This window comes from Sciurus carolinensis, chromosome 1, assembly GCF_902686445.1.
Source record: "Sciurus carolinensis chromosome 1, mSciCar1.2, whole genome shotgun sequence".
Classification (NCBI taxonomy): domain Eukaryota; kingdom Metazoa; phylum Chordata; class Mammalia; order Rodentia; family Sciuridae; genus Sciurus; species Sciurus carolinensis.
Genome location: NC_062213.1, coordinates 89,734,737 through 89,757,495, shown reverse-complemented (window position 1 = coordinate 89,757,495; position 22,759 = coordinate 89,734,737). Strand labels below are relative to the sequence as shown.

General features: G+C 45.1%; 1 protein-coding gene across 1 annotated transcript; it reads left to right on the top strand.

The window, feature by feature from the left end:
* The first annotated feature begins 23 nt into the window (after nucleotides 1-23).
* On the top strand, nucleotides 24-16,296 carry Ncstn (nicastrin). Its single transcript, XM_047542465.1, has 17 exons — nucleotides 24-180; nucleotides 1,437-1,541; nucleotides 6,073-6,196; nucleotides 6,548-6,669; nucleotides 7,087-7,232; nucleotides 8,596-8,746; nucleotides 9,043-9,152; nucleotides 9,561-9,713; nucleotides 10,310-10,414; nucleotides 10,563-10,640; nucleotides 11,823-11,995; nucleotides 13,361-13,463; nucleotides 13,583-13,678; nucleotides 13,986-14,073; nucleotides 14,322-14,476; nucleotides 14,753-14,965; nucleotides 15,475-16,296. Exons 1-17 carry the CDS (start codon nucleotides 96-98, stop codon nucleotides 15,595-15,597), a joined length of 2,130 nt encoding a protein of 709 aa, XP_047398421.1. The 5' UTR covers nucleotides 24-95; the 3' UTR covers nucleotides 15,598-16,296.
* The last annotated feature ends 6,463 nt before the right edge of the window (nucleotides 16,297-22,759 follow it).

Genomic DNA, 22,759 nt, shown 5'->3' with positions numbered 1-22,759 from the left:
GAACTCCGGACCACAGAGACGGTGCCAGTGGCTGCCTAGAGAGGCCACTACTCTACTGAAGGAACATCCAAGCTTCCGCTCAGCTGAGAAGCAAGATGGCCACGGCTGGGGGCCACTCTGGGGCTGACCTGGGAAGTCTGGCTCTTTTTCGCCTTCTGTCTTTCTCCGTCCTACTAACAGGTGAGGCATCCCCGTCCGTGAACTCGGCTTTGTAAGGGGAACTCTCCATATCCGCCCAACCACAAGCGCCGGCGTTTCCCTTTTGGTCCCGGCTGCCCCTCTGTTCCCCCCTCTCTGTAAATCCTCTCTCTCTTTCGTTCCCGCAACAGAAGTTCCTCCTTTGCTGGGACCTTCATCCCTGTCCCTCGCGGCACGTAGTGCCGCTTCATTCCCTTTTCCCGGCCTTTTCCTGGGTTTTCAGCCTACTTCCCTCCCATTTTGTCCAGATGCCTTGTTTCCTTCACAGCCCTGGCCACCCTACGCACAGTTAAAAGGGACAGGTGTGAAAGTTCAGTTTCCTTCCCAGCCTTTAGACTTTGTGAGACCAAACGAGCCTTGTTCTTAGGAACTGTCAGGCATTTAAAAGGCAGAGCCCTCATTTCTTGTTCTGTTGGTTCTACCATAAACTCGCGTCCATGTATCTTACCTTAGTTTCTTTCATCAGTAAAGAAAGACTAAGGCAGGTAATGGATACTCTTAAGACCGTGAGGTAATGATTTAAGGAAATTCATGTTTTATAATTTGCATAAGTGTTAGCTTATATGCATTTATTTTCAGGAATATGACTTTCTACGTGATTGATCCCCAAAATGCAGACCTGCCTGTGTAAAACCATGACAGTGCCTTCGTGAAAATTCATGTAGATTTTAAAGATTCCCAAAGGAGAAACTGTAGCTGTCCCACACTGTAGGAACACACAAATGACCTATTGGTGTTAGATTAACTGAACAGGTGTGTAGCATAAGGTTTCTCCCAGTTTTGTTTAGACTCCTGGAAAAAAAAATCTCAGAAAGGTGTTTTTGCTTGTTGTTCATAATTTGTATTCTTAGACCAGAACTCTTTTATTCACTAGTTAGTAATATAAATACAGGCTAGAAAAGTAATGTGATCGCCCATGAAACCAGAAGCTGGCACTTCTAATGTCAAACATCTTTCCTTTGACAGATCACGTTTTCTCTCTTTAGGCTTCACTTAATTTTTCTTTATGGAGTTTGTAATAACATTCTAAAGTACATAGTGGGTACTTTGTAGAACATTTATCTGTTCCAATAATGTGCCTAAGAATTGAAAAGAATTGGCATTAGTCCCATTTTTAAAAGTATGATATTAAATGATTTATCCAAGTCACAAATCAAGCTAATGACATGATAGAAATTAGTTCTAGTGTCTCTTGATTTCTTCTGACACTTTTTAAAAATTTTTTATCTTTTGATTAGGTTTGTGCAGGGGAAATTCAGTGGAGAGGAAGATCTACATCCCCTTAAATAAAACAGCTCCCTGTGTCCGTCTGCTCAATGCCACTCATCAGATTGGCTGCCAGTGTGAGTTGAGATTGGGATTTATGTTTGTGATCACTGATATTTCAGTTTGTGCCCTGGATACCAAGAAAGATTCCTGTCCTGCTTAGTTAGGCGTCTTGATACTCGCATTTGATTATGTGATAGGAGGTCATAGAAAGCCATCTGTCAAACCAGACAAGATGGTTAATAAGAGCTAAAATTCGTAAATGTTACATGCCAACCTTTTTACACTTGCATCTCATTTAACCTCCACAACCCCTGTTATTGCCATTTTACAAATGATATAACTGAGATTTAGAAAAATTGAGTAACTTTCCCAATACCATACTGATAATAAGCAGTGATGCTAAAATTTGAACAATGGTGGTCCAGGTTCTAAACCAGGACTCTGGTTTAGTCATCCAACTTAATCATCCAACCATATTGTTTTCTTTTTCTTTTTTGGGTTAGGGATTGAACCCAGGGGCACTTTACTGTGGGCTATATCCCCAGCCCTTTTTATTTTTTATTTTAGACCGGATCTTGCTAAGTTGCCTCAAATTTACAATCCTCCTGCCTCAGCATCCCAAGTCACTGGGTTATAGGCATGTGCCACCACACATGCTACACTGTACTGTTTTCTAAGGAGAAAAATTAGGGAATTCATTCATCATATGTACTCTGATCATTTTGGAACCAAAATGAGCTTCTGAAAGGCAGTGAACTAGCTGAAGAGAAAGCACTGAAAATGCCAAATAGTTGTAAGTGGAATTAATGAAGCATTTGAATTTTTTGTTGTTGCCATTTCTGGGATCAAACCTAGGACCTCATGTATGCTAGGCAAGTGTTCTACCACTGAGCTCCATTCCCAGCCCTAGCATTCAGATTTATCTTTCTGCTTTGTAAATGTGTTCCAAACTATGACACTATGGTTCTAGAAGCTATAAAAATCACAATGAAACAAAGTTGTGATCTGAAAGCTGAATCCTTTTATTGCTGCTTAAGCCACTATCTTCAGATTTTGGTCTTTCAGTAACTCTGTTAGAATATAATTTTGCAGGGACTGGGGTTGTGATTCAGTGGTGGTGCAATTGCCTAGCATCTGTAAGGCACTGGGTTTGATCCTCAGTACCACACAGAAATAAATAAATAAAATAAGGGTATTGTGTCCATCTACAACTAAAAAAAAAATTTTAGAAAATATAGTTTTGCAGGTTGGCAGGAAGCTTATGGTCTGATCTTTGTTTCTTCAAAATCAAATTGCTCACCTCTGACTTTCAGTTTACCTCTGTAATAATGGTTGGAATAGTCTTGCACAAAGCTGAAAGTCAAAGTTTGTTGTAGATGTTTATTAATGTTGCTAAATAAACAGCATGGTCTCAACAGAGCTGTGTGATTGCCTGAAACCTTCCAATTTGGTAAAAGGAAACTGAGTTACTAGGAAGTAAGGAACTTGTTCAGGGAGGCAGTTTGTACTTTTCTACCTGTCCTTCCCTGAGCTAAACTTAACAGTTAATTGCACCATGTCCCTGCTACAGGAAATTCTGGGAATGACTTGCTTGGTTCCAAACAGTCCCAAATAAAGTTTTTGTTGGATTTAGTTTCTAAACTGGGTTTGTGGATGAAGGACAGCTAGGTCCATAATGGGCTGAGATCAGAGTGCTGAACTTGCTAGAACCTCCACTGTAAGTGCAAAGGCCCAGGACCTCATCATCCTGGAGCTGGACTCAGAAATCCCCTTTGGAAGTGAGTCATTCTGCATGTTCTTTAAGCAGCTCTGTGGGAAGCATAGCAGCAACTTCTAGAGATAAAGCTAAGGGCCGACACAGAGAAACAAAGGGAGGAGTTGGACTCTGGCCACTTCCTCATTAAGATCTTATTTCCTTTTCAACCTAGTTATTTCTAAGTCGTATTTCATAGTGTCTGTGTGTTCTTAGCAAGCTATCCCCTCTTTAATTAGATTCGCTAGCATAATTAAGGAGAAAAAGTGAGATCCAGATTTGATTTTCTGATTATTATGACCTGCTTCTATTGGACCCTTAGAGCACTCAGAGGAAGCTTATGTGTAAGTTTCTTCTCCTTCCCTCCCTTCCTTTATCCCCATTGTGTGAGTAGGGGTAGAAAAGTTGTTCCTTGCTAAAGGTCCAGAGAGTCAGCAAGTTACTTAAGACTACACAGTTGGAACCCAGATTAGAATCTAGGTTTCTTTAGTCCAGTATTATAGTTTGTCTCCTTTCTGTCCTCCGTGGATCTGAAGTTACGTATTTTTAAATTTATACCAGCTTTTCCTTCTACCATGTTCTAAGTGCTATGGCAAGAACTGTTTTTGTTTGATTTGTTTTTAGTTTTTGTTTTACGTAGAACTTCTATTGGTATCTGGATACTAACTGAAGTTGTTCCAAACTCTGGTATTTCTCCATATTTTACTATTATCACCATTGATATGAACTTGATAAGTATTTATTATATATAAGTCATAGTTGAATTATGGGGACTCTGCCTTCTTATTTAGATTTTGTCATATCTCATGGGAGAAAAATCCTGCCTGGCTAGCAGTTGGGAAGTGCTTATGGTTTTTGTCTTCTACCAGGTTATAGTATTTTTGTACCTTGGTCTAGAAGCGTAGTTCTCATGCTTAGCTGTGAATAGTAAAGAACTAAATGTGGTGTGTTTTGAAAACACATGTATCTGGGCCTTACCTTCAGCAATATTAATTTAGAAGATCTGAGGTAAGCATCTATATTTTTTAAAACTCCAGGAATTGTGTTGTATTGCTCATTGGTAGACTGTGCTCAGTTAGCATGCATGAAATTCTGGGATCAGTCCTCAGCAACTGCGCAAAAAAAAAAAAAAAAAAAAAAAAAGAACTTCCAAAATGGTTCTATTACATAGTCAGGGCTAAGAACTACTGCAAATAATTTATGACTAACACATCCAGTCTTCAGTGGGGAAAAGACTGCCAGGTAGACCCTAGGATGTCTCTACGTGGATCCCTAGAGACTTGAAGGGTATTACCAAATGCCTTGAATGATGAAGAATTTCAGGCATTCTGGACTATGGATCATCATTCCTCTAGAGCAGTGCTTCCCAATATTTGTCACATCATGAGATGCATAGAAATGTTATTGGTATGGCATCTTAGCATATATACAAATGGCTTTTTATGTAGAACATCTTGGAGTAAACAATGAGATATCTTCTGGCTGCTGGTGACCAACCTACGGACACCCTGGATTCCCAGGAAGGAAGGCAATCAACATTTATTTGTTTATTTATTTATTAATTTATTTTTGTACCAGGGATTGAACCCAGGATGCTTAACCACAGAGCCACATCCCCAGCCCTTTTTCTATTTTATTTAGAGACAGGATCTCCGTGAGTTACTTAGGGCCTCACTAGGTTGCTGAGGCTGCCTTTGAACTTATGATCCTCCTACCTCAGCCTCCTGATCTGCTGGCATTACAGATGCGTGGCACCATGCCCAGCTCAATATCAGCACATTGCTTATCCATTCAAGACCTGTTAATTGGGAAGTTCTATTCTTGATTAACCTCATCTGATATAATCCCAGCAGCTTGGGAGGCTGAGGCCCAGAGAATCAAAAGTTCAAAGCTAGCCTCAGCAATTTAGTGATGCTCTTAGCAACTTAGTGAGAACCTATCTCAAAATAAAAAATGAAAAAGACTGGGGATGTGATTCAGTAGGTTCAAGCGCCCCTGGATCCAATCCCCAGTACCAAAAAACAAACAAAAACAAAAACCTCACCTAAAACTGGCCAGGAGCAAGTGAAAGTCATCTGCAAAATAGTGCAAGGAAATGGTGATCCAGGAAGGCTACTGAAGCCAATTGAATCTACACATTTTATCAAAAGAAGATTCAAAGCTAGAGATCCAGACTGGGTTGTAGCTCAGTGATAGAATGCTTGCCTAGCATGCATGAGGCCCTGCATTTGATCCCCAGCACCACCAGGGGGAAAAAAAACAAAAACAAAAAACCGTCATGGTGGTTCCTGTCTGTAATATCAGCAATTTGGGAGGCTGAGGCAGGAGAATCGCAAGTTCAAGACCAGCCTCAGCAATTTAGCAAGCCCCTCAGCAATTGTGAGACCCTGTCTAAAAATAAAAATAGGACTAAGGATGTAGCTCAATGGTAAAGCACCCTGGGATCAGTTCCCAGTTTAAAAAAAAAAAAAAAATCCCTTCCAAACCAGAAGTCTAAGCTACAGATCTAAAATCTGACATTTCTGGAGACATGTTTAAAAACTTGAATATCTACTTTTCTAGAATCTTATGTATGTGGCTAAATGAGGTTGTTGGAATTGGGCAAAAAATGATCAGAGTCTTTCTGTTGTTTAATGAATAAGACTCCTAGTGACTCCTTTTGAGCTCTTTTGTCCTCCATTACTTTCTTCAGATGAACTGGAGCAATTCAGTTCTTCAGTTGAAATCCAGAGGTGGCTGTATTCACTCAAACACGTTGTAACATCTTTAGGGATAACAGATCTGCAAAATCAGTAAGGTAGTCAGAATTATCAACTGTGTGAGTTTTAGTTTGATCCATTCTCTCCTGGCAGCTTCAATTAGTGGAGACACAGGGGTTATCCATGTAGTGGAGAAAGAAGAGGACCTGCAGTGGGTGTTGACAGATGGCCCTAACCCCCCTTACATGGTTCTGCTAGAGGGCAAACTCTTTACCAGGTAAGAACTGGATATGACTACTGGAAAAATAGATCAAGAGAAAGAAAGATTCAGTAAATAGCCCTTGTATTTGTGAGGCTGCCCTACCAAAGGGAATCACCTTAATGCCCTTAAAAGTAGAGCTCTAGTGGGAAAGGATTTCAGAGAGGAAGAAGTGCCCAAGGTAGGTGAGATTAGTCCCCAAATGCATATTGGACCATAGTCTAGATTGAGAGATTCAAGGCCAAAAAGGGAAGAAGTGGTTTGAATTTGGATCCCTTTATTCTCCATTCATTTCCATCCTGGGAAAAGGATATTGGAATGTCTACTACCTTCCCGTTTCCTTTCATGGCATTTCTTCTCTTATTTGAGGGATGTAATGGAGAAGCTGAAGGGGAGAACCAGCCGAATTGCTGGTCTTGCAGTGACCTTGGCCAAGCCCCGTCCTACCCCGGACTTCTCTCCTAGTGTGCAGTGCCCAAATGATGGGTTTGGTAAGAGCCTCAGGAGAGCTTTCTGTCACCCAAGGTTCATTGTTGCTTCAGTCTCAAGTCTCTGTGGCAGTGCTGGGAGGGGGTTTCTGGTCTCCATCTGTGTGTATCATGAGCATCTGACTCCCGAAAAGAAGATAGTGTTTCTTTGTCTTTGCCACTTGTCCCTTCCCTCTCCTCCTTCCCCTACTTCCACTTACCTTCCATCATCCTCTCTTGTCACATGCTTAGATCGCTCATCTACCAGCCTAAAGTTCCCTGATACCAGTGTGTCTATTTTAGTGTGGGCAATGACAGATTCATTGTTGTTTCCTTGAGTTATTGTCTCTTTTTGAACTTTTAATCCACTCCGATGTCCTAACCCTCCTCCCTAACCTGATTCTAAACCCTATTTCACCCCACCCTGCTTCTTCCCTTCAGGTATTTACTCCAACTCCTATGGGTCAGAGTTTGCTCATTGCAAAGAAGTTCTGTGGAACAATCTGGGCAATGGCTTGGCATATGAAGACTTCAGTTTCCCTATCTTTCTTCTTGAAGATGAAAATGAAACTAAGGTCATCAAGCAGGTAATGACTCTAGCAGCTCCTAGCAATTCTAATGAGAAAGAGGATTATTTTTTAGGCTCTTCTTTTTAGGTGGAGGTTCATTTTATCGGTACACACCTTGAAAAATAGTTGCTGCAAAAAAGAACCAAGAAGTTTATCCATTTCTCTCCTGTCTGATATCACAGCATTAACAACTTTTAGACTAGAAGAAAAGATAAGGAATATTTGAAAGAATAATATGAAACAAGGCCCTAGTTAAGAACCAGATAAGCTGGATTCACAACTGTAATCCCAATGACTTGGGAGACTGAGGCAGAAGGACTACAAGTTCAAAGCCAGTGTTAGCAACTTAGTAAGGCCCTAAACAACTTAGCAAGATCCTGTATCAAAATAAAAAATTTTAAAAAGAGCTGGGGATGGGACTAAATGGTTAAATGCCCCTGGGTTCAATCCGTGCTACCAAAAAAAGAAAAAAAAAAAAACAGAGAGAGGGGAGAGAGAAGGGAGAGAGAGAGAGAGAGAGAGAGAGAGAGAGAGAGAGAGGAGAGAGAGAGAGAACCAGATCAAAGGGGCACTGTATAAATTAAAAGACTCAGTTCAATCAGTTCAATAATGTCTTCACTGGGTGCAGTGGTGCATGCCTGTAATCCCAGTGGCTGAGGAGGCTGAGGCATGCCTGTAATCCCAGTGGCTGAGGAGGCTGAGGCAGGAGAATCATGAGTTTAAAGCCCAGTCTTAGCAATTAAGTGAGGCCATGAGCAACTTAGCAAAACCCTTTCTCTAAGTAAAATATAAAAAAGGGTTAGGAATGTGGCTCATTGGTAAACCCCATAGGTTAAATCCCTGGTACCAAAAAAAAAAAAAAAAAAAAAAAAACTAGCTGAATAACCAGGGACAATAGTGTATGCCTATAATCCCACCTACTCAGGAGGCTGAGGCAGGAGGATTACAAATTCAAGACCAGCTTCTGCAATTTAGCAAGACCCTCAGCAACGTAGTGAGATCCTGTCTCAGAATAAAAAGAGCTGGGGATATAGCTCCATGGTAAAGTGCCCCTGAGTTCACACCTCAGTACCCTCCTGCACACACACACACCACACACCACACAAAGAATAGTGGCTGCAGCTCCAGATTGAACCAGGCCATTTAGGATTGGATAAGTTTATCTCCTCCATTGAGGTCATTGAATCTGTGTCTCTTTGCATCTATTGAGGAGTTTTTCTTCTTCAACCTATAGATCCTGTGGTTGTACCAGGACACCTGTAGTTCAGGGGCAGATGTCTCCCAAAAGAGAGGGGCTTAAGGATGAAGCCAGGCCTTCCTCTTTCTGGGAAGTTAGGGAGGGGCTCCACAGCTGCTGAGTTGAGTCCATCTCTCCTTCCAGTGCTATCAAGATCACAACCTGAGTCAGAATGGCTCAGCACCGACCTTCCCACTGTGTGCTATGCAGCTCTTCTCACACATGCACGCTGTCATCAGCACTGCCACCTGCATGCGGCGCAGCTTCATCCAGAGCACCTTCAGTATCAACCCAGGTAGAACCTGTCATGTTGGGTGTACTGTGGTGGGGGCAAAAGGGCCTGTTCAGGGAATGTTGGCAAGACCATGGCACAGGCAGCAAGCACCGCGTGGAAGAAGTAGCAACAATTTTGAACATTTTAGTAGTTTGTACCTGAAGTAGATGACAGCAAAGAAACTAATCTGGAACAGTTGGAGGCAAAGAAAATAACCCACAGAGTTCACAGGGCTGTAGTCAGAGAGGTCTTACAGGTCTTTATAGCTGCTCTCTCCCTTAGTTCTATTGATCTCTTGTTGTTTGTGTCCTGCTCAGAAATCGTCTGTGACCCCCTGTCTGACTACAACGTCTGGAGCATGCTTAGGCCTATAAATACATCTGGGGCATTAGCTCCTCATGACAGGGTTGTGGTTGCTGCCACCCGGGTAAGTGTTGGCCCCTGATCAGCATGGGCAGGGCTGGCACAGAAAGAGCTGGCAGGGTCCAATGTAGCAACACAGACCTGTACTTCCAGCAACATGGGAGCCTAAGGCAGAAGAATCACAAATTCGAGGCCAGCCTCAGCAACTTAGCAAGGTCCTGTCTCAAATAATAAAAAGGGCTGAGGATATAACTCAGTGGTAGAATTGCCCCAGGTTCAGTCTACAAGCCTTTATTAGGCATTATCCAATTTCTGAGTTGCTACATTGGAGAGGGGTCGAGGGACTCCTGGGTGCTATCCATTTCCACAACACGTGCATATTCTCTTGGTTGGGCAGGAGAGGGGATTTGGGGCCTGATCCTAATTTCCAGTTTAAAAGTGTGCCTCCCCTGTTTCTTGCCTCTGAACTCAGCTGGACAGCCGTTCCTTTTTCTGGAATGTGGCTCCAGGAGCTGAAAGTGCTGTTGCCTCCTTCGTCACCCAGCTGGCTGCAGCTGAAGCTTTGCAAAAGGCACCTGATGTGACTACCTTGCCACACAATGTCATGTTTGTCTTCTTTCAAGGGGTAAGGACTTTTTTCCTGGGGTTGCACGGCAGGGAAGGAGGTGGATGGCAAAGGTGGGAGTGGCTATTATTTGGGGAGAAAAGCCTCAGCATTTGACTCTTTCGTTAATCAGTACAGAGCTTTTAGATGTTTCTTTGTATCTCCCCTTTGAAGTTCTCTATTTTAGGAAGCCTCTATGCCCTAAATTTGATGTGTTACCAACCCCTTCCATTCCCCATTGATAAGACCTATTTGAGACTTCCTTTTACTTTTATTGTCCCTTTGTGACATCCTGCTGGTCCCTACTGGCACCACAGCCTGACCCTGGCATAAGAGGATGGCAGATGAGGCTGAGTTAGTAGAAGTAGAGAAGGACTCCTAACAGATAATGTTTTTTGTTGTTGTTTTGTTTTTTTTAAAAAAAAGACCTTTGGAAAGGCTACTTTCCCCATTTTTTCTAGACTTGAGAAGTCCTCTGATACACACACGTGAGAGACAGTCATAGCTGGAAGATAGAGGAGCCATCCTGTCTATAACTTTGATGTTCCGGCTTTCCTTGAGGCTGCCCTAACCCTTTAAAATTTTTGTTCCCTTTCCTACCCATCTCCAACCCTCAGGAAACGTTTGACTATATCGGTAGCTCAAGAATGGTCTACGATATGGAGAAGGGCAAGTTTCCTGTGCAATTAGAGAATATTGACTCATTTGTGGAGCTGGGACAGGTGTGCATCTCATTCTTTCACCCCCGTTCTTCCTCTGTTGTCATTCTTGCTAAAGATACCACCCTCCTCTTTCTCTGACTCCTTTTCCTCAGGCATGGGCTAGAACTGGAGACTGACTGTAAATGTTGCTTCTTTATCCTTCTTCCAGGTGGCATTAAGAACTTCTGCAGAGCTCTGGATGCACACAGATCCCATGTCTCAGAAAAATGAGTCTGTGCGGAACCAGGTAACCCAACAGCTCAGAATATGAACCCCACATTCCAACCTCTGCCCTGTCTCCACTAACCCTGGGGTCTGTGAGTTAGATTACAAAAAAGAGTTAGCCTGGAGGGCTGGGGATATAGCTCAGTTGGTAGAGTGCTTACCTTGCATGCACAAGGCCCTGGGTTCAATCCCCAGCACTGCAAAAAAAAAAAAAAAAAAAGTTAGCCTGGGTGTTGTCTAAAGGATGAACAACACAGTTCTTATTTCTTGTTAGGAAAAATTGCAGGCTCAGTGACATCTGTTTGGTTTCCTGAAATCAGTAGTTCTCTAATCATTTGGTGCCTAGCAAACTACCACTGCCCACCTAGGACAAGTGAAACACTAGCTCCCTTCTCTCCTTGCTACCTTGAGTATTCAAGTGTCCAGAGGCCACCCTGCCTCTGAAAATTCCTGCCCAGATTGTCCTCCATTTTCTTCACTACTTGTTCCAGACCCTTCCTCTGTAGCAGGTCTAGCTTTAAACCTGCTTTGTACCATGCAATCCTGTTCCTGCTACTTTAGCATATATATCGTTCCTTCTCTGGCCTCCTGTGGCACTTGGAAGTTTTTTTATGATTTGCCCCCTCCAATTCTGCACAACAAATAATAAGTGAAATATTTACTGAGGATAAGGCAAGAGTCCTGAGGAGAATAGGGTTTACCTATAAATGTGGGAAAATATAGGGACCTTCTCTCTGCCCTAGTTTCCTAAGTGTAAAAAATATTGGTGGAGCTGGGCATGGTGGCACACACCTGTAATCCCAGTGACTTGGGAGGCTGAGCAGGATGATCACAAGTTCCAAGGCCAGCCTGAGCAACTTAGACCCTGTCTCAAAAAAAAAAGAGAGAAAGGGAGGATGGGAGGGAGGTAGAGAGGAAGGGGGGAGGGAGGTAGAGAAGGAGTGGGTAGAGAAGGGAGGGGAGAGGGAGGAAGGGAGAGAGGGAGGACTGGAATGTAGGTCAGAGGTAGAATGCCTCTGTGTTCTATCCCCACTACTACTTAAAAAAAAAAAAAAAAGATGAGAACCATATGAAATTCAGAGAGCCTTAGTTCCAAAAGGTTTAAGGACCATAGGTCTAGGAGAGCATGGAGCAGCTCTCCACACAAGCAATTCTCCCACTTCCCATCCCTGTGTCCCCTCAGTCAGTCTCCTTTGTCCCTCAGGTGGAGGACCTCCTGACCATACTGGAGAAGAGTGGTACTGGAGTCCCTGATATCATCCTGAGGAGGCTGAATCAGTCCCAAGCGCTACCACCCTCTTCTTTGCAGCGATTTCTTCGAGCTCGAAATATCTCTGGTGTTGTTCTGGCTGACCACTCTCATTTCTTCCATAACCAGTAAGAGTTACCTGACCCCACACCTTATTCCTTCTGAACTGGAATCTTTTTGCAGTCTGGAAGAAAGGGCACCATCTCCTCTCTCCCACACAACATCCTCTCCAAAACCTCCAGGCAGTTTGTGTTCTTTGCTTAGTGTCTTGTTTACATCAGACCTAGCATCCTCATTGACTTGAGGTGGGTCTTAGATAAACACCTTCCACCTTAACCCTTTTCTGATAGTCATTGTCTGTTATGGTTCCTTCTCCAGGTTCTTCTGGGGCCTGAGTTCCCCAGGGTGACCAGCAGAGGGCATCATCTCAAACGAGCATGGGAAGGATGGGAGTGTTCCTTAGCTGGAGTACAGAGTGGTGTCCCTGTGTCAGGCTGCCCAAGGGTACCACAAATAGTACTCATATTCTGTGAAATAGAACATGTTCATGCCGTATGGTAGTTGCACATGATTATTGTGCTGAGGGTTCCAGAGATAAGAAGTGAGATGCTATTAGTTTCCTCTTTCTTGGTTCTGGGTATCCTCAAACTGTCCCTAACTTGAGGCCAGGGATAACAGGAAACTTCTCATACAGACTGGATTGCTACCTCACCAGCCTTTCTCAGGTCACAGAGAAAGTAAAAATGCTTAAGCTCTGGTTCTCCAAGCCATCGAAATAAGCCCTTCTTAACATTCATTCAGGAGAATGACAGTTCTATTGTCAGCTATCTTCTTCATTATCTTTCCTTGGCGTCAATTTGGAGTGAGGTTGGATTCATCATTTGAACACATTTTGAACTCGATTATGTGTCTGGCTTGCCTGGGGCAGGGATTTATTAGTGGTAAAGGCTGAGAGCTCTCTTCTCCTGGCCTCCCTTTTAAAATCTAATTCCTTAGAGTTTCCCAAGGACCGTCATGGTGATTATTTATTTTGCCATGTTATATGTATCAGTGATTATATATATCAGTGTGTTTATATATATCTGGGCCATTCCTGATCCTAGTACCTGCTAATCTACCCTTCACTCCAGCCACCATCAATAGAAATGTTTATGGAAATAGTCACACAATTGTTCTGATGGTGTGTGGCAGAAATCTCTGGACACCTTTTTAGCCAACCTCCTGTGTCTCCAACCCAAATGATATTAGAAGAGCCTCCTGTGATTAAAGATCTCAGGTTTTTTTTTTTTTTTAACCTTGTCTTTGTATTCTACCACTCTTACCTTTACTCCTACCTCCCCATTCTCCACACTGTTTTTGACTGTGAATCCTAATTTTCTCTCTTCCTCAATAATGAAACATAAGACACCAAGTTGAAGCCTAGGGGTATTTGAATAGGAAAGGAGCAAGGTGCTGGTCGATAGAGCCAAGACTTGTGCTGACTTTTCTGACAGATATTACCAGAGCATTTATGACACTGCTGAGAATATCAACATGAGTTATCCTGAGTGGCAGAGCCCTGAAGAAGACTTGAACTTTGTGACAGAAACTGCCAAGGTAGTACTGACCCAAGTTGGGTGGGAACATGGTGAACACAGCAAATAAATATGGTTAGAATGTTGACACTTGAGGATATAAGAGGTGAGCCGTTCAGCCACTCCCCTCACCCACTTCAGGCCCTGGCGAATGTGGCCACAGTGCTGGCACGTGCCCTGTACGAACTTGCAGGGGGATCCAACTTCAGCAACACAATTCAGGCTGATCCCCACACGGTGAGAGCAAATGGGCCCCTACTTCTTTCTGTCTGTGTTTACATAGCAGGCTATACCCATCCTTTATGTTCCTTGCCTAACCTTCTAATTTTGGGAATTCAGCATGCCTGTTGGTGCTGGGAAGGATGATAGCCCAGAAAACTCTTGGGTGGGCTTCATCTGCAACCTTGTGTCCCTACTACTGTCTCCCAACCCCAGTCTGGCTCCTGCCCCATGACTGATCTCTACTAATTCTTTCCCTGGGCTTGTTCCAAGTCACAGGGTTGTTTTTTGTTTTGTTTTTCTCTTTTTGCTGTTTTAATCTTAGGTCACTCGCCTGCTATATGGGTTCCTGGTTAGAGCCAACAATTCATGGTTCCAGTCTATCCTCAGACAGGACCTTAGGGCCTACTTGGGTAAGCATCTGATGTGGGAAGAGGGACCCTTACCTGATGAAAGGTATTAAAAAAAAGGCATCATTTTGGATTAATCTTTATTCTTTTTTCTCTTTTTCTTTTCCCCTATTTCTTTCTCTTGATGTTTGTTGAATCCTTTATTCTTAAATGTCTTTTCTGGCTCCTGCCAATTTGGGGCTCTTCTTATTTCTGCCTACTCTCACCCCCTCTTCCACCCATCAAATCCTCCCTTCCCTATGGCCTGCAAGGCGATGGGCCTCTTCAACATTACATCGCTGTCTCCAGCCCCACCAATGCCACTTATGTTGTGCAGTATGCCTTGGCAAATTTGACTGGCAAGGTGATCGACCTCACCCGAGAGCAGTGCCAGGATCCAAGTAAAGTTCCAAATGAAAACAAGGATGTGAGTGGTGGTGGGTGTCGGAAGTACCTCGGGACTCTTTTCCTTGGGAAAACTGGAGGGTCTCCTAAACCCAGATGGACCTAGGGGATTGGGATGGAGAGGTGGAGGGATGCAGCCCTATGAACCTGAGTGTTGAAGAGGCAGTAGCCTAGATAAAATTGAACTACTTAAAGGGTAAAGAGACTGCAGCCAGTTAGTGAGTTGGAGTGTGGCGCTGATGGGGAGGGAGTAGAAGGATCATCCTAGCCCTGTGTTGTGGCCCATTTTCCTCTGCAGCTATATGAGTACTCATGGGTTCAGGGCCCTTTGAATTCCAATGAGACAGATCGGCTCCCCCGGTGTGTGCGTTCCACGGCACGACTGGCCAGGGCTTTGTCTCCTGCCTTTGAACTGAGTCAATGGAGCTCCACTGAATATTCCACATGGACTGAGAGCCGCTGGAAAGATATCCATGCCCGGATATTCCTCATTGCCAGCAAAGAGCTTGAGGTGAGATGGGACCAGAAGGGAAGTGGCAGAGATATATTTTACTTTTTTCTGTTGTCTCTTGTCTTGTACCCCTTTCCATTTCCCATTTGCCCCAGATCTGCAGCAAATGCTGTAAATCTGTCCTGTTGAGAGACCACTCTTCCTTCACCATTAGTTTGAGAGAACCCCATGTATCCCATAAGTTCTTTCATAGCTCCCACTCCCATCTGGCACAGCTGGGATGAGCCAGATTTGAGCCTGTGTCATTAGTAAATCAGTAATATAAGCATCAGGAAAGAATCAAAGCTATGGGTCCTGCCTTCAAGATACTTAAAATCTAAGTAATGCAAGATGAAAGCAAGAACAGAAATACTTCTCTCTTCAAATAAGGGAAGTTAAGTGCAGATTGGGAAGATGTTGCCATACTTGGTGCCTGGATTCCAGTGCCAGAATTCAGCCATCCTGTCTTCCCAATTATCCAAAATTGCATTGAGTTCTGATAAGCCATTTCTCCTTCCCTTACCTCGCAGCTTATCACACTGATGGTGGGGTTCGGCATCCTTCTCTTCTCTCTCATCGTCACCTACTGCGTCAATGCCAAAGCTGATGTCCTTTTCATTGTTCCGCGAGAGCCAGGAGCTGTGTCTTACTAAGGAGAACTCCAGCTTCCCCTGCCAGCTCTGCACTTCACTTCCTATATCATTTGTCCCACTGGGAACAAACCACTAGTTTGTCACTGGAACCTCTGAACTGGGCCTGTCTCAATTTGTGGTTAACATAAAGGAGTAGAACTGTCCAGAAGAGACAGGAAGAAATAAACAAGTGGCCTCCCCTCATCTCCCTCTTCCCCATTTCCTCCTTCTTCCCTACCCCTGCAAGATTCTGGGATTACAATAGAGGCTTCCTGTTCCTATCCAGAGTCACCGGCTCTAATTTACCCTTCTTCAGGATGTCTCTTCCCTTCCCATCCTGCCCTGTATCTCCTTGGTTCCCACTCTTGCCCCTGCCCCCCACTCCCAACCACTGCACTTAACCACCTTCTGGACCAGCAAGGGGAACATAAAAGGATGAACATCAGGATCAAACTACAGTGAACCCCAAGGAGGACAATGGGGTTTTCTGGGCTGAGCCTGCTATCTCCTTCCCACTGCCCTTTTTAGGTCCTCAGATGGCACATTAGGGTGGGCTTGCTGCCAGGTGGGTATCCCATCTCTAGCCCACAGTGCCCAACTGTACTTTTTATTAAGCTGTAACATCTATTTTTGTTTTTTCCCTTTTTTTTTGTAAATATATAAATATTGAGTTTCATTAAAATAGATAATCCCACACAACATGTACTGTCAGCTGTTATTCTTCCCAGACCTCCTGAACTGAAAGTCAATGAGGTTGTTACTCTGTATGCTACTACCATAGTCTCCAATGTTAGCATAGTTTCTTAGTTTCTTCTCACTTTGTAGTAGATACTTTTTGGGTACTGGGGATTGAACCCAGGGGTGCCTTACCACTGAGCTACATCCCCAGCCCTTGTGATTTTTTATTTTGAGATAGGGTCTTGCTGAATTGCTGGGGTTGACCTTGAAATTGGGATCCTCCTACCTCAGCCTCCCACATTACTGGGATTATATGTGTGCACCACCATGCACTGCTAATTGTGTTTTTTTTGTAGACTAAAACAAGAGTTGTTTGGGATGTTTCAGAAAGACAACCACAGCTCTGAGTCTTCATGGAGGCAAAATTCTGAAGTAGAGCAGAACTACTAAGTGTTCATGGCTCGTGACCGAGTCAGCCAAGGGGGAAAGGGAGCCAGCAGGGGAGGGAGCTATGCCCCAACCTTCTCTCCCTATCACTGGCCAAGAGTTTGTTTCTGACACATGCCTGAAGACCAACAGCAATAGAAAACCGACCATTTGCACATGTCCTGAGCATTACTCTTAAGTCCCCTGATTGGGCTATTTACCTTTTCAGATCCCACTAAGAAGAGGTGATTTTTCCCCAAGTTTATTTCCAAGTTCCTTCAGGGGGGCATGTTTGGGGTTCTGAGATAGGAAATACACCCTGCTGCTCCCCTACCCTAACTCCCTAGTTGGAGTTGGAGAGGCTGTATGTTGTGCTGGCGGGAGCCGAGCACAGCTGCCACCATCATCTGGGCCAGCTCCATGCCTCCCTCGGCCAACAGGTCTCCCAGTGGGCAGAGCAGTAAACTCCCTCATCCTGCTGGCAGCTTTGGGAAGTGGGGACATGGCTGGGTACCAGGAAGGGGACTGAACAGGGATGCAGAGGTTCAGGCAGAATTGAGGGATCAGGGTGGGTAAGAAAGAAGGGTTTGAGATGTAGAATCTTTGATATTCAGTCTCCTGTCCCTAAGGATAAACCCTGAACATAAGCTTGTTTTCTGTGCTCCCCTAACAATCTCCCCCACAGGCTCCATGGAAGGAGCACAGTCACTCAGATGACCTACTGGGGCTCCCAAACACATTCTGTCTGAGGCCATGGTACTGGCACCTCACCAGATGTCTTGTGCCACAAAGACTATGTGTGACTGACTGGAGCATCTTAGGGTCCACGTACTTCCCAATTTCTAAGGCTCCTTCTCCCTCTTCCATCCAGGCCTGGTTTACCCTGTGCCTTCTGAAATGCTTCATTTTCTAACCTCTTTCCTTTTTCAGGGAGCTTGCTTTCCTCCTGCTCATTTCCAGTTTACACTGCCACTTCTCTTCCTGCTGACCCATGCAGAAATTTGAATAAATGACCAGCCGCCCTCCCACCCCCAGGATCCAGCCTATGTGATACCTCATTCCTCAATATTAACACTGAAGGCTTTCCTACCAGCTTTTCCTCAGCCTATTTGAATAAAACTACTATTTTCTCTTTCCAGTTTGGGTTACTTCTTCCAAATGCACATATGAGGAGTTTTGTTTGTTTTTCTCAGTACTGGGGATTGAACCCAGGGACACTCTACCACAGAGCTACATCTCATCCTTTTTTATTTTTCACTTTGAGACAAAGTCTCACTAAGTTTGTCCGGGCTGGCCTTGAACTTGCAATCCTGCTTCAGCCTCCTGAAGAACTGGAAGTACAGGTGTACACCGCCATGCCCAACTGATTTTTTTCTCATTTAAATGCTGATTTTCTGTACCATGATCCCACCTTATGCAGTAGGATTTGGTTTCTTTGAGGGAATTTAATAAGACCTTGGAAATTGTGTGTGTAGTTGAAATCATTTGATAGACGGGGGAAACTAGCCCAGAGGACTGATGTGGCTTGCCCAGAGTCACACAGTAAATGAGCAAATTAGGATTAGAATGTCTTATATCTGCACTGGCAGCCACGGCAGTAATAAGCATTTTATTGAGCATGGCTATGGGTAAGACACTCTGCCCCAGCTTTATAAAAGGGTATTAGAGATACAGTGCCTTCCCTTTGAGATGCTGGACCTAGAGTCTAGATTGCATGAAAGGACAGGACACAAGATAAATAGCCAGGTGAGGCTATGTATGCTCCATGCGAGATCAGTGCCCTAAACAGATTCCACCTGAGTTTGGAGGATGGCAGGTTTCGTTTGGGCACAAGGCCAGTAAGGAGGAGCCTCATGTGGGAAGTACTCTGAACTAGATTTTCTGGTCTGCCACGGATCCTGTGTGACCTTGGGAGGGGCATTCCCCTTCTCCAGGCTATAGATGAGAATTTGTAAAGTGTGGATTTAGGGGAGGGGCTGCTGTCCAAGGTCCACACTGGCTCAGTCTGGTTCTATGAAGGGACAGCTGGAGGTGTAACCTCTCTCTTCTCCCTTTTACCCTATGATCCTCAGATCAGGAACCATTTTAAAGGTTGGCCAAGTTTTGGTGCGGTAGTTCACTCCTGTAATCCCAGTGACTCAGGAGAGAGAAATATCACAAGTTCGAGGCCAGTTTGGGCAATTTAGCGAGAACCTGTCTCAAAATAATAAGGCCTGGGATTGTAGCTCAGAGATAAAGTACTCCTGGGTTCAATCACCCAAATCCCTTGTACTTCAAACAACAAAACAAAACAACAGGCTGATTAATTCTTGAACTCTCAAAGGCAGTACTAGTATCCATTCTAGGAAGATGCCTGATGGGCACCATTGTCTCCTAGCCCAGGGACAGTTGGAAATTTAGGAAATTGTGGCAGAAGACTATATAACAAAAACCCTGTCATTCAGCATTCCATTCTCAAAAAGAAAGAAAATGCTTTGCAGGACTGGTTATAGTTGGAAAGGAAAGAGAGAACCTTCCTGAAAGGTTGGGGTTCCAGTAGGCCTCAAGGAAGGGTTTTTACGTTTCCTGAATTCAAACTCAAAAGGTCCAGGAGTTCCACACTCCTGTTGTAGAGAAGGACTCCATGCCCAGTAAGGAGAAACATGGAACAGGAGTGGAGGGTCATCTCAAGAGGCCTAAGGAGCAGCCATCTCTCTGAGATGATGCAACTGTTAGTAAATATTACCAGCCTCCAACTCAGGCTGGGTGATTGCTCAGGGGCTGGAGGATAGGACCCTGGAGTCTCCATTCTCTCTCCCCCAACTCGAAACTGAGGAGGGGTTATAGAACCTAGGGGGAAGGAAACAAACCCTGAGATGAGAGGGTGTCCAGTAAAAATGAGCTAGTGAAAGGTAACTGAGGAAGTAGAATTCCTAGCAGGGTGGAAGAAGGAAGGGGAGGGGAAAGCTGCACTGAGAGGGAACCAAGCCTGAGGGGAGAAAGGCCAGGCGGGCGTGGCCAGGAGGGGAGTAGGCCCAGCGCTGGTGGTGACAGATGGGTGGACACAAAGAGGAGAGCTTCAGGGAAGACAGATGGATGGGGGAGGGAAAAGAAGAGGGTTGGGGGCGGGGCGGTACAGTGGTTGGAGGTCCTAATGAGATTGGAGCTGAAGAGAGGTGAGTGGAGAGGAAGAAGAAAGGCAAGGCTGACTTATGAGACAAAGGCATTAAGGTCTAGGGGGCCAGGGGCCAGAGGGCTTAGGGGCTGGGCCCTGAAAAAGGGGTTTCCAGCGGACTGGCAGCAGAGAGAGTGACAGATTGTATAGTTAGCCAGAGTGGAGACCTGCTGTCACCTTTTAGACGCACAGATAGGTGGAGGCAGAGAAGGACAGACTGACAGAGACCACGTGGAAACAGACAAGGAGATTCGAAGATGAAGATGCTCCAAGATGTGTCACTACTTCCCACAAATACGACAGCTCCTGCCCAGGCTCCTCCTGCCTGCCTTGCTCCTGTGACCCCAAAATACCACCAGTCTCTTAAAAAATCACACCCCAGCCACGGGCCACTCCCAGGGAAGGGTCAGGCAGCGTGGCACAGCGAGGGTTAACACCGTCTGCTCTCCCTGCCAGCCGCTTGCCTGGTTGGGTCCCCAGGGCTCCCCACATATGTCACCCCCTCTCCTGCCAAACCCACTGCTTCTCAGCTCCTCCAGGCCCTCCCCCACCCTCAAGGATGGGCCCAGGCCCCTATGTCTTCTCTACCCACCAACTCCCTCCCCCAACAATCTACCTACAGGCTATCTGGGGACAGAAAGAGATTTGTGAATCACAGCCTGAAAAAGTGAATGCCTATAAAATGCAAAATAACTGCAATAAACCACAAAGACATAACCCTCTTCCCCATTCCCAAGCCCTGCTCCTCCTACCCTCCTTACAGTAAAGGCCCCCACAAAACTCTAAGGGTTCTCCTTGCCTCTTGGGGCATGGGGATGACCTCAGCTCTACCCAGTTTTTCTGCATCAGTGTCTCATATACACAAAACTTCTTGTGGGCCTTGAAATCACCATACAAAAGTAAGAGGGCAGGTTGAGCACTTTAGGTTGGTGCAGCACTTTCCCACCTGTACTTTCCAGCCTGTCTGACCCAGATGTCACAACAGCTCTATGGAGAAGGTAACATTATCCCCATTTCACAGATGGCAAAATAAGACTCAGTCAAAGTGAATGACTTATCCAAGGTTACCAGGACTTGGACCCAGGTCTAACCGACCCAAGGTTCAGTTCCTTTCCACCATTCCATGCTTTCAGCTCCTCTTTATTACCATGAATGTTCTTTTTAGCTACTACCCTAAGGAACAAAGACTGAATCTCTGAGTGAAGCCTGGGGCTGGGGGCCCCAGAGTCCAGGGTCCTGTTTGACAGGTGCAGAGGAGGAAGAAGTGGTCCTCAGAGCATGCTCTCACTTGCACTAGGGATAGCTCCAGCCAGGTACTACAGGGATGGAGTTTGTGGAGCTGACATATCTGAGCTAAACAGCCTACAAGGAGGGAGGCTGGCAGTGGGGGTTTGGCTCCTTCTTCCCTCTCCATCCATCCTTCCACTCTATCTATTCATTCATTCATTCATTCATTCATTCATTCATTCATTTGGTACCAGGGATTGAACCCACGAGCGCTTAACCACTGAGCCACATCCTCAAACCCCCTTTCCACTTTAAGAGTCTCTTTAGGTTCTGATTTGTTTTCCTTACACGATAGGATCTGAGCCCCTCATTTCAGTAAAAATCCCTCACCTACATCCTGTTTCTCTAGTTTCCAAACTTGTCTCCAATAATTTTCCTGTTTCCTCTCAACTGTCCCCTCTCTGCTTCCCCCATGTCTACGTCTCCTTTCTGTCTTGAGGCCTCTCTCAGACTGTCTCCCAGGATCAGCATCTCTCCATTGCTGAAGAGCTATGTTTTCTCCATGTTTGCATTCACTTGGGTCTCCCTAAAGGCCTCCAATTTTCAGATCTGTCCTCATGTTTTTATCTCCCCTGTTCCTTGCATCTCTGAGTCTTCTACAAAGACTTGGGAACCTGGCAATTCTGCCCCCACCCTCCCATTTTTATCTTTGTCTCCCCTGTGTCTGTCTCTCCCTGTGTTTTCCCATTTCTCTGTCTCCCCCATGTCTGTTGCCAGTGACTCTGTAGTTTCTTTTTTCTCCTTATGTCTCTCTCATCATTTCCCTTTGCATCCCCTCTCTTTCCAGATCTCATTCTTTCTCTATTTCTCATCTCCCTCTGGCTCTCTCTCCTGAGTCGTTTGGTCTCCCAGTTCCTTGGATGGGTTGGAGGGCAGGAGGGTGGGGGAGGTAGAACTGTTGTTGCTGGGGGGCTCATTAGGTGGAGATTGGTTTTTAATCAGCACCATGGCAATGATGATGCAAGGATTGAGATGCCACCTGATCCCCTGCCCCCCCCCCCCAAGCCTTCTTTCCCCTCCAGCTCAGCCCATCTGCTGGAGCTGGGGCACCTGTCTGGGCCTGCCCAGGTGGGAGTTGGCACCTCCCAGACCTGGGGGCAGGGAGAGCAAGGGGAGCTGGGGAGGAATTACAGAACTCCCCTTAGGGAATGCCCCAACCTGGAGAAAGCCCAGAAAAGATTGATCAGTAACAGAGAAATGGCAAACCCCTCCCTAGTCTGAAGGCCGGCTTTGCTCCTACTAAAGTCTAGGTCCACTGCAAACATTGTCAGCCTTAATCTCCATGGCTACCCAAGAAACAGAAGAAAGACACTGAGGTTCAAGAGGTTGTTACTTGTCCAAGGTCACACAGCTGTGTCTGGAGTCCTCTCTGTTCACGGTTTATCTTAGATACTCACAAAGGTTCAATGAAGACATTCAACAGCTGAGTAGGGGAAAAGAACTTGGATACTGAAACCCAGTCCACTGTATCTCTGTTTCCCTTCGCAGGGTGCCCCCTCCCTACTCCTGTCACCTTGCAATACACACACACACACACACACACACACACACACACAATGAGGCCACTGAGCTATTGATATGAGCACTTAATCAGTGCTTATTTGCATATAGTTTTATATATAACTTTTCTTATTGCTC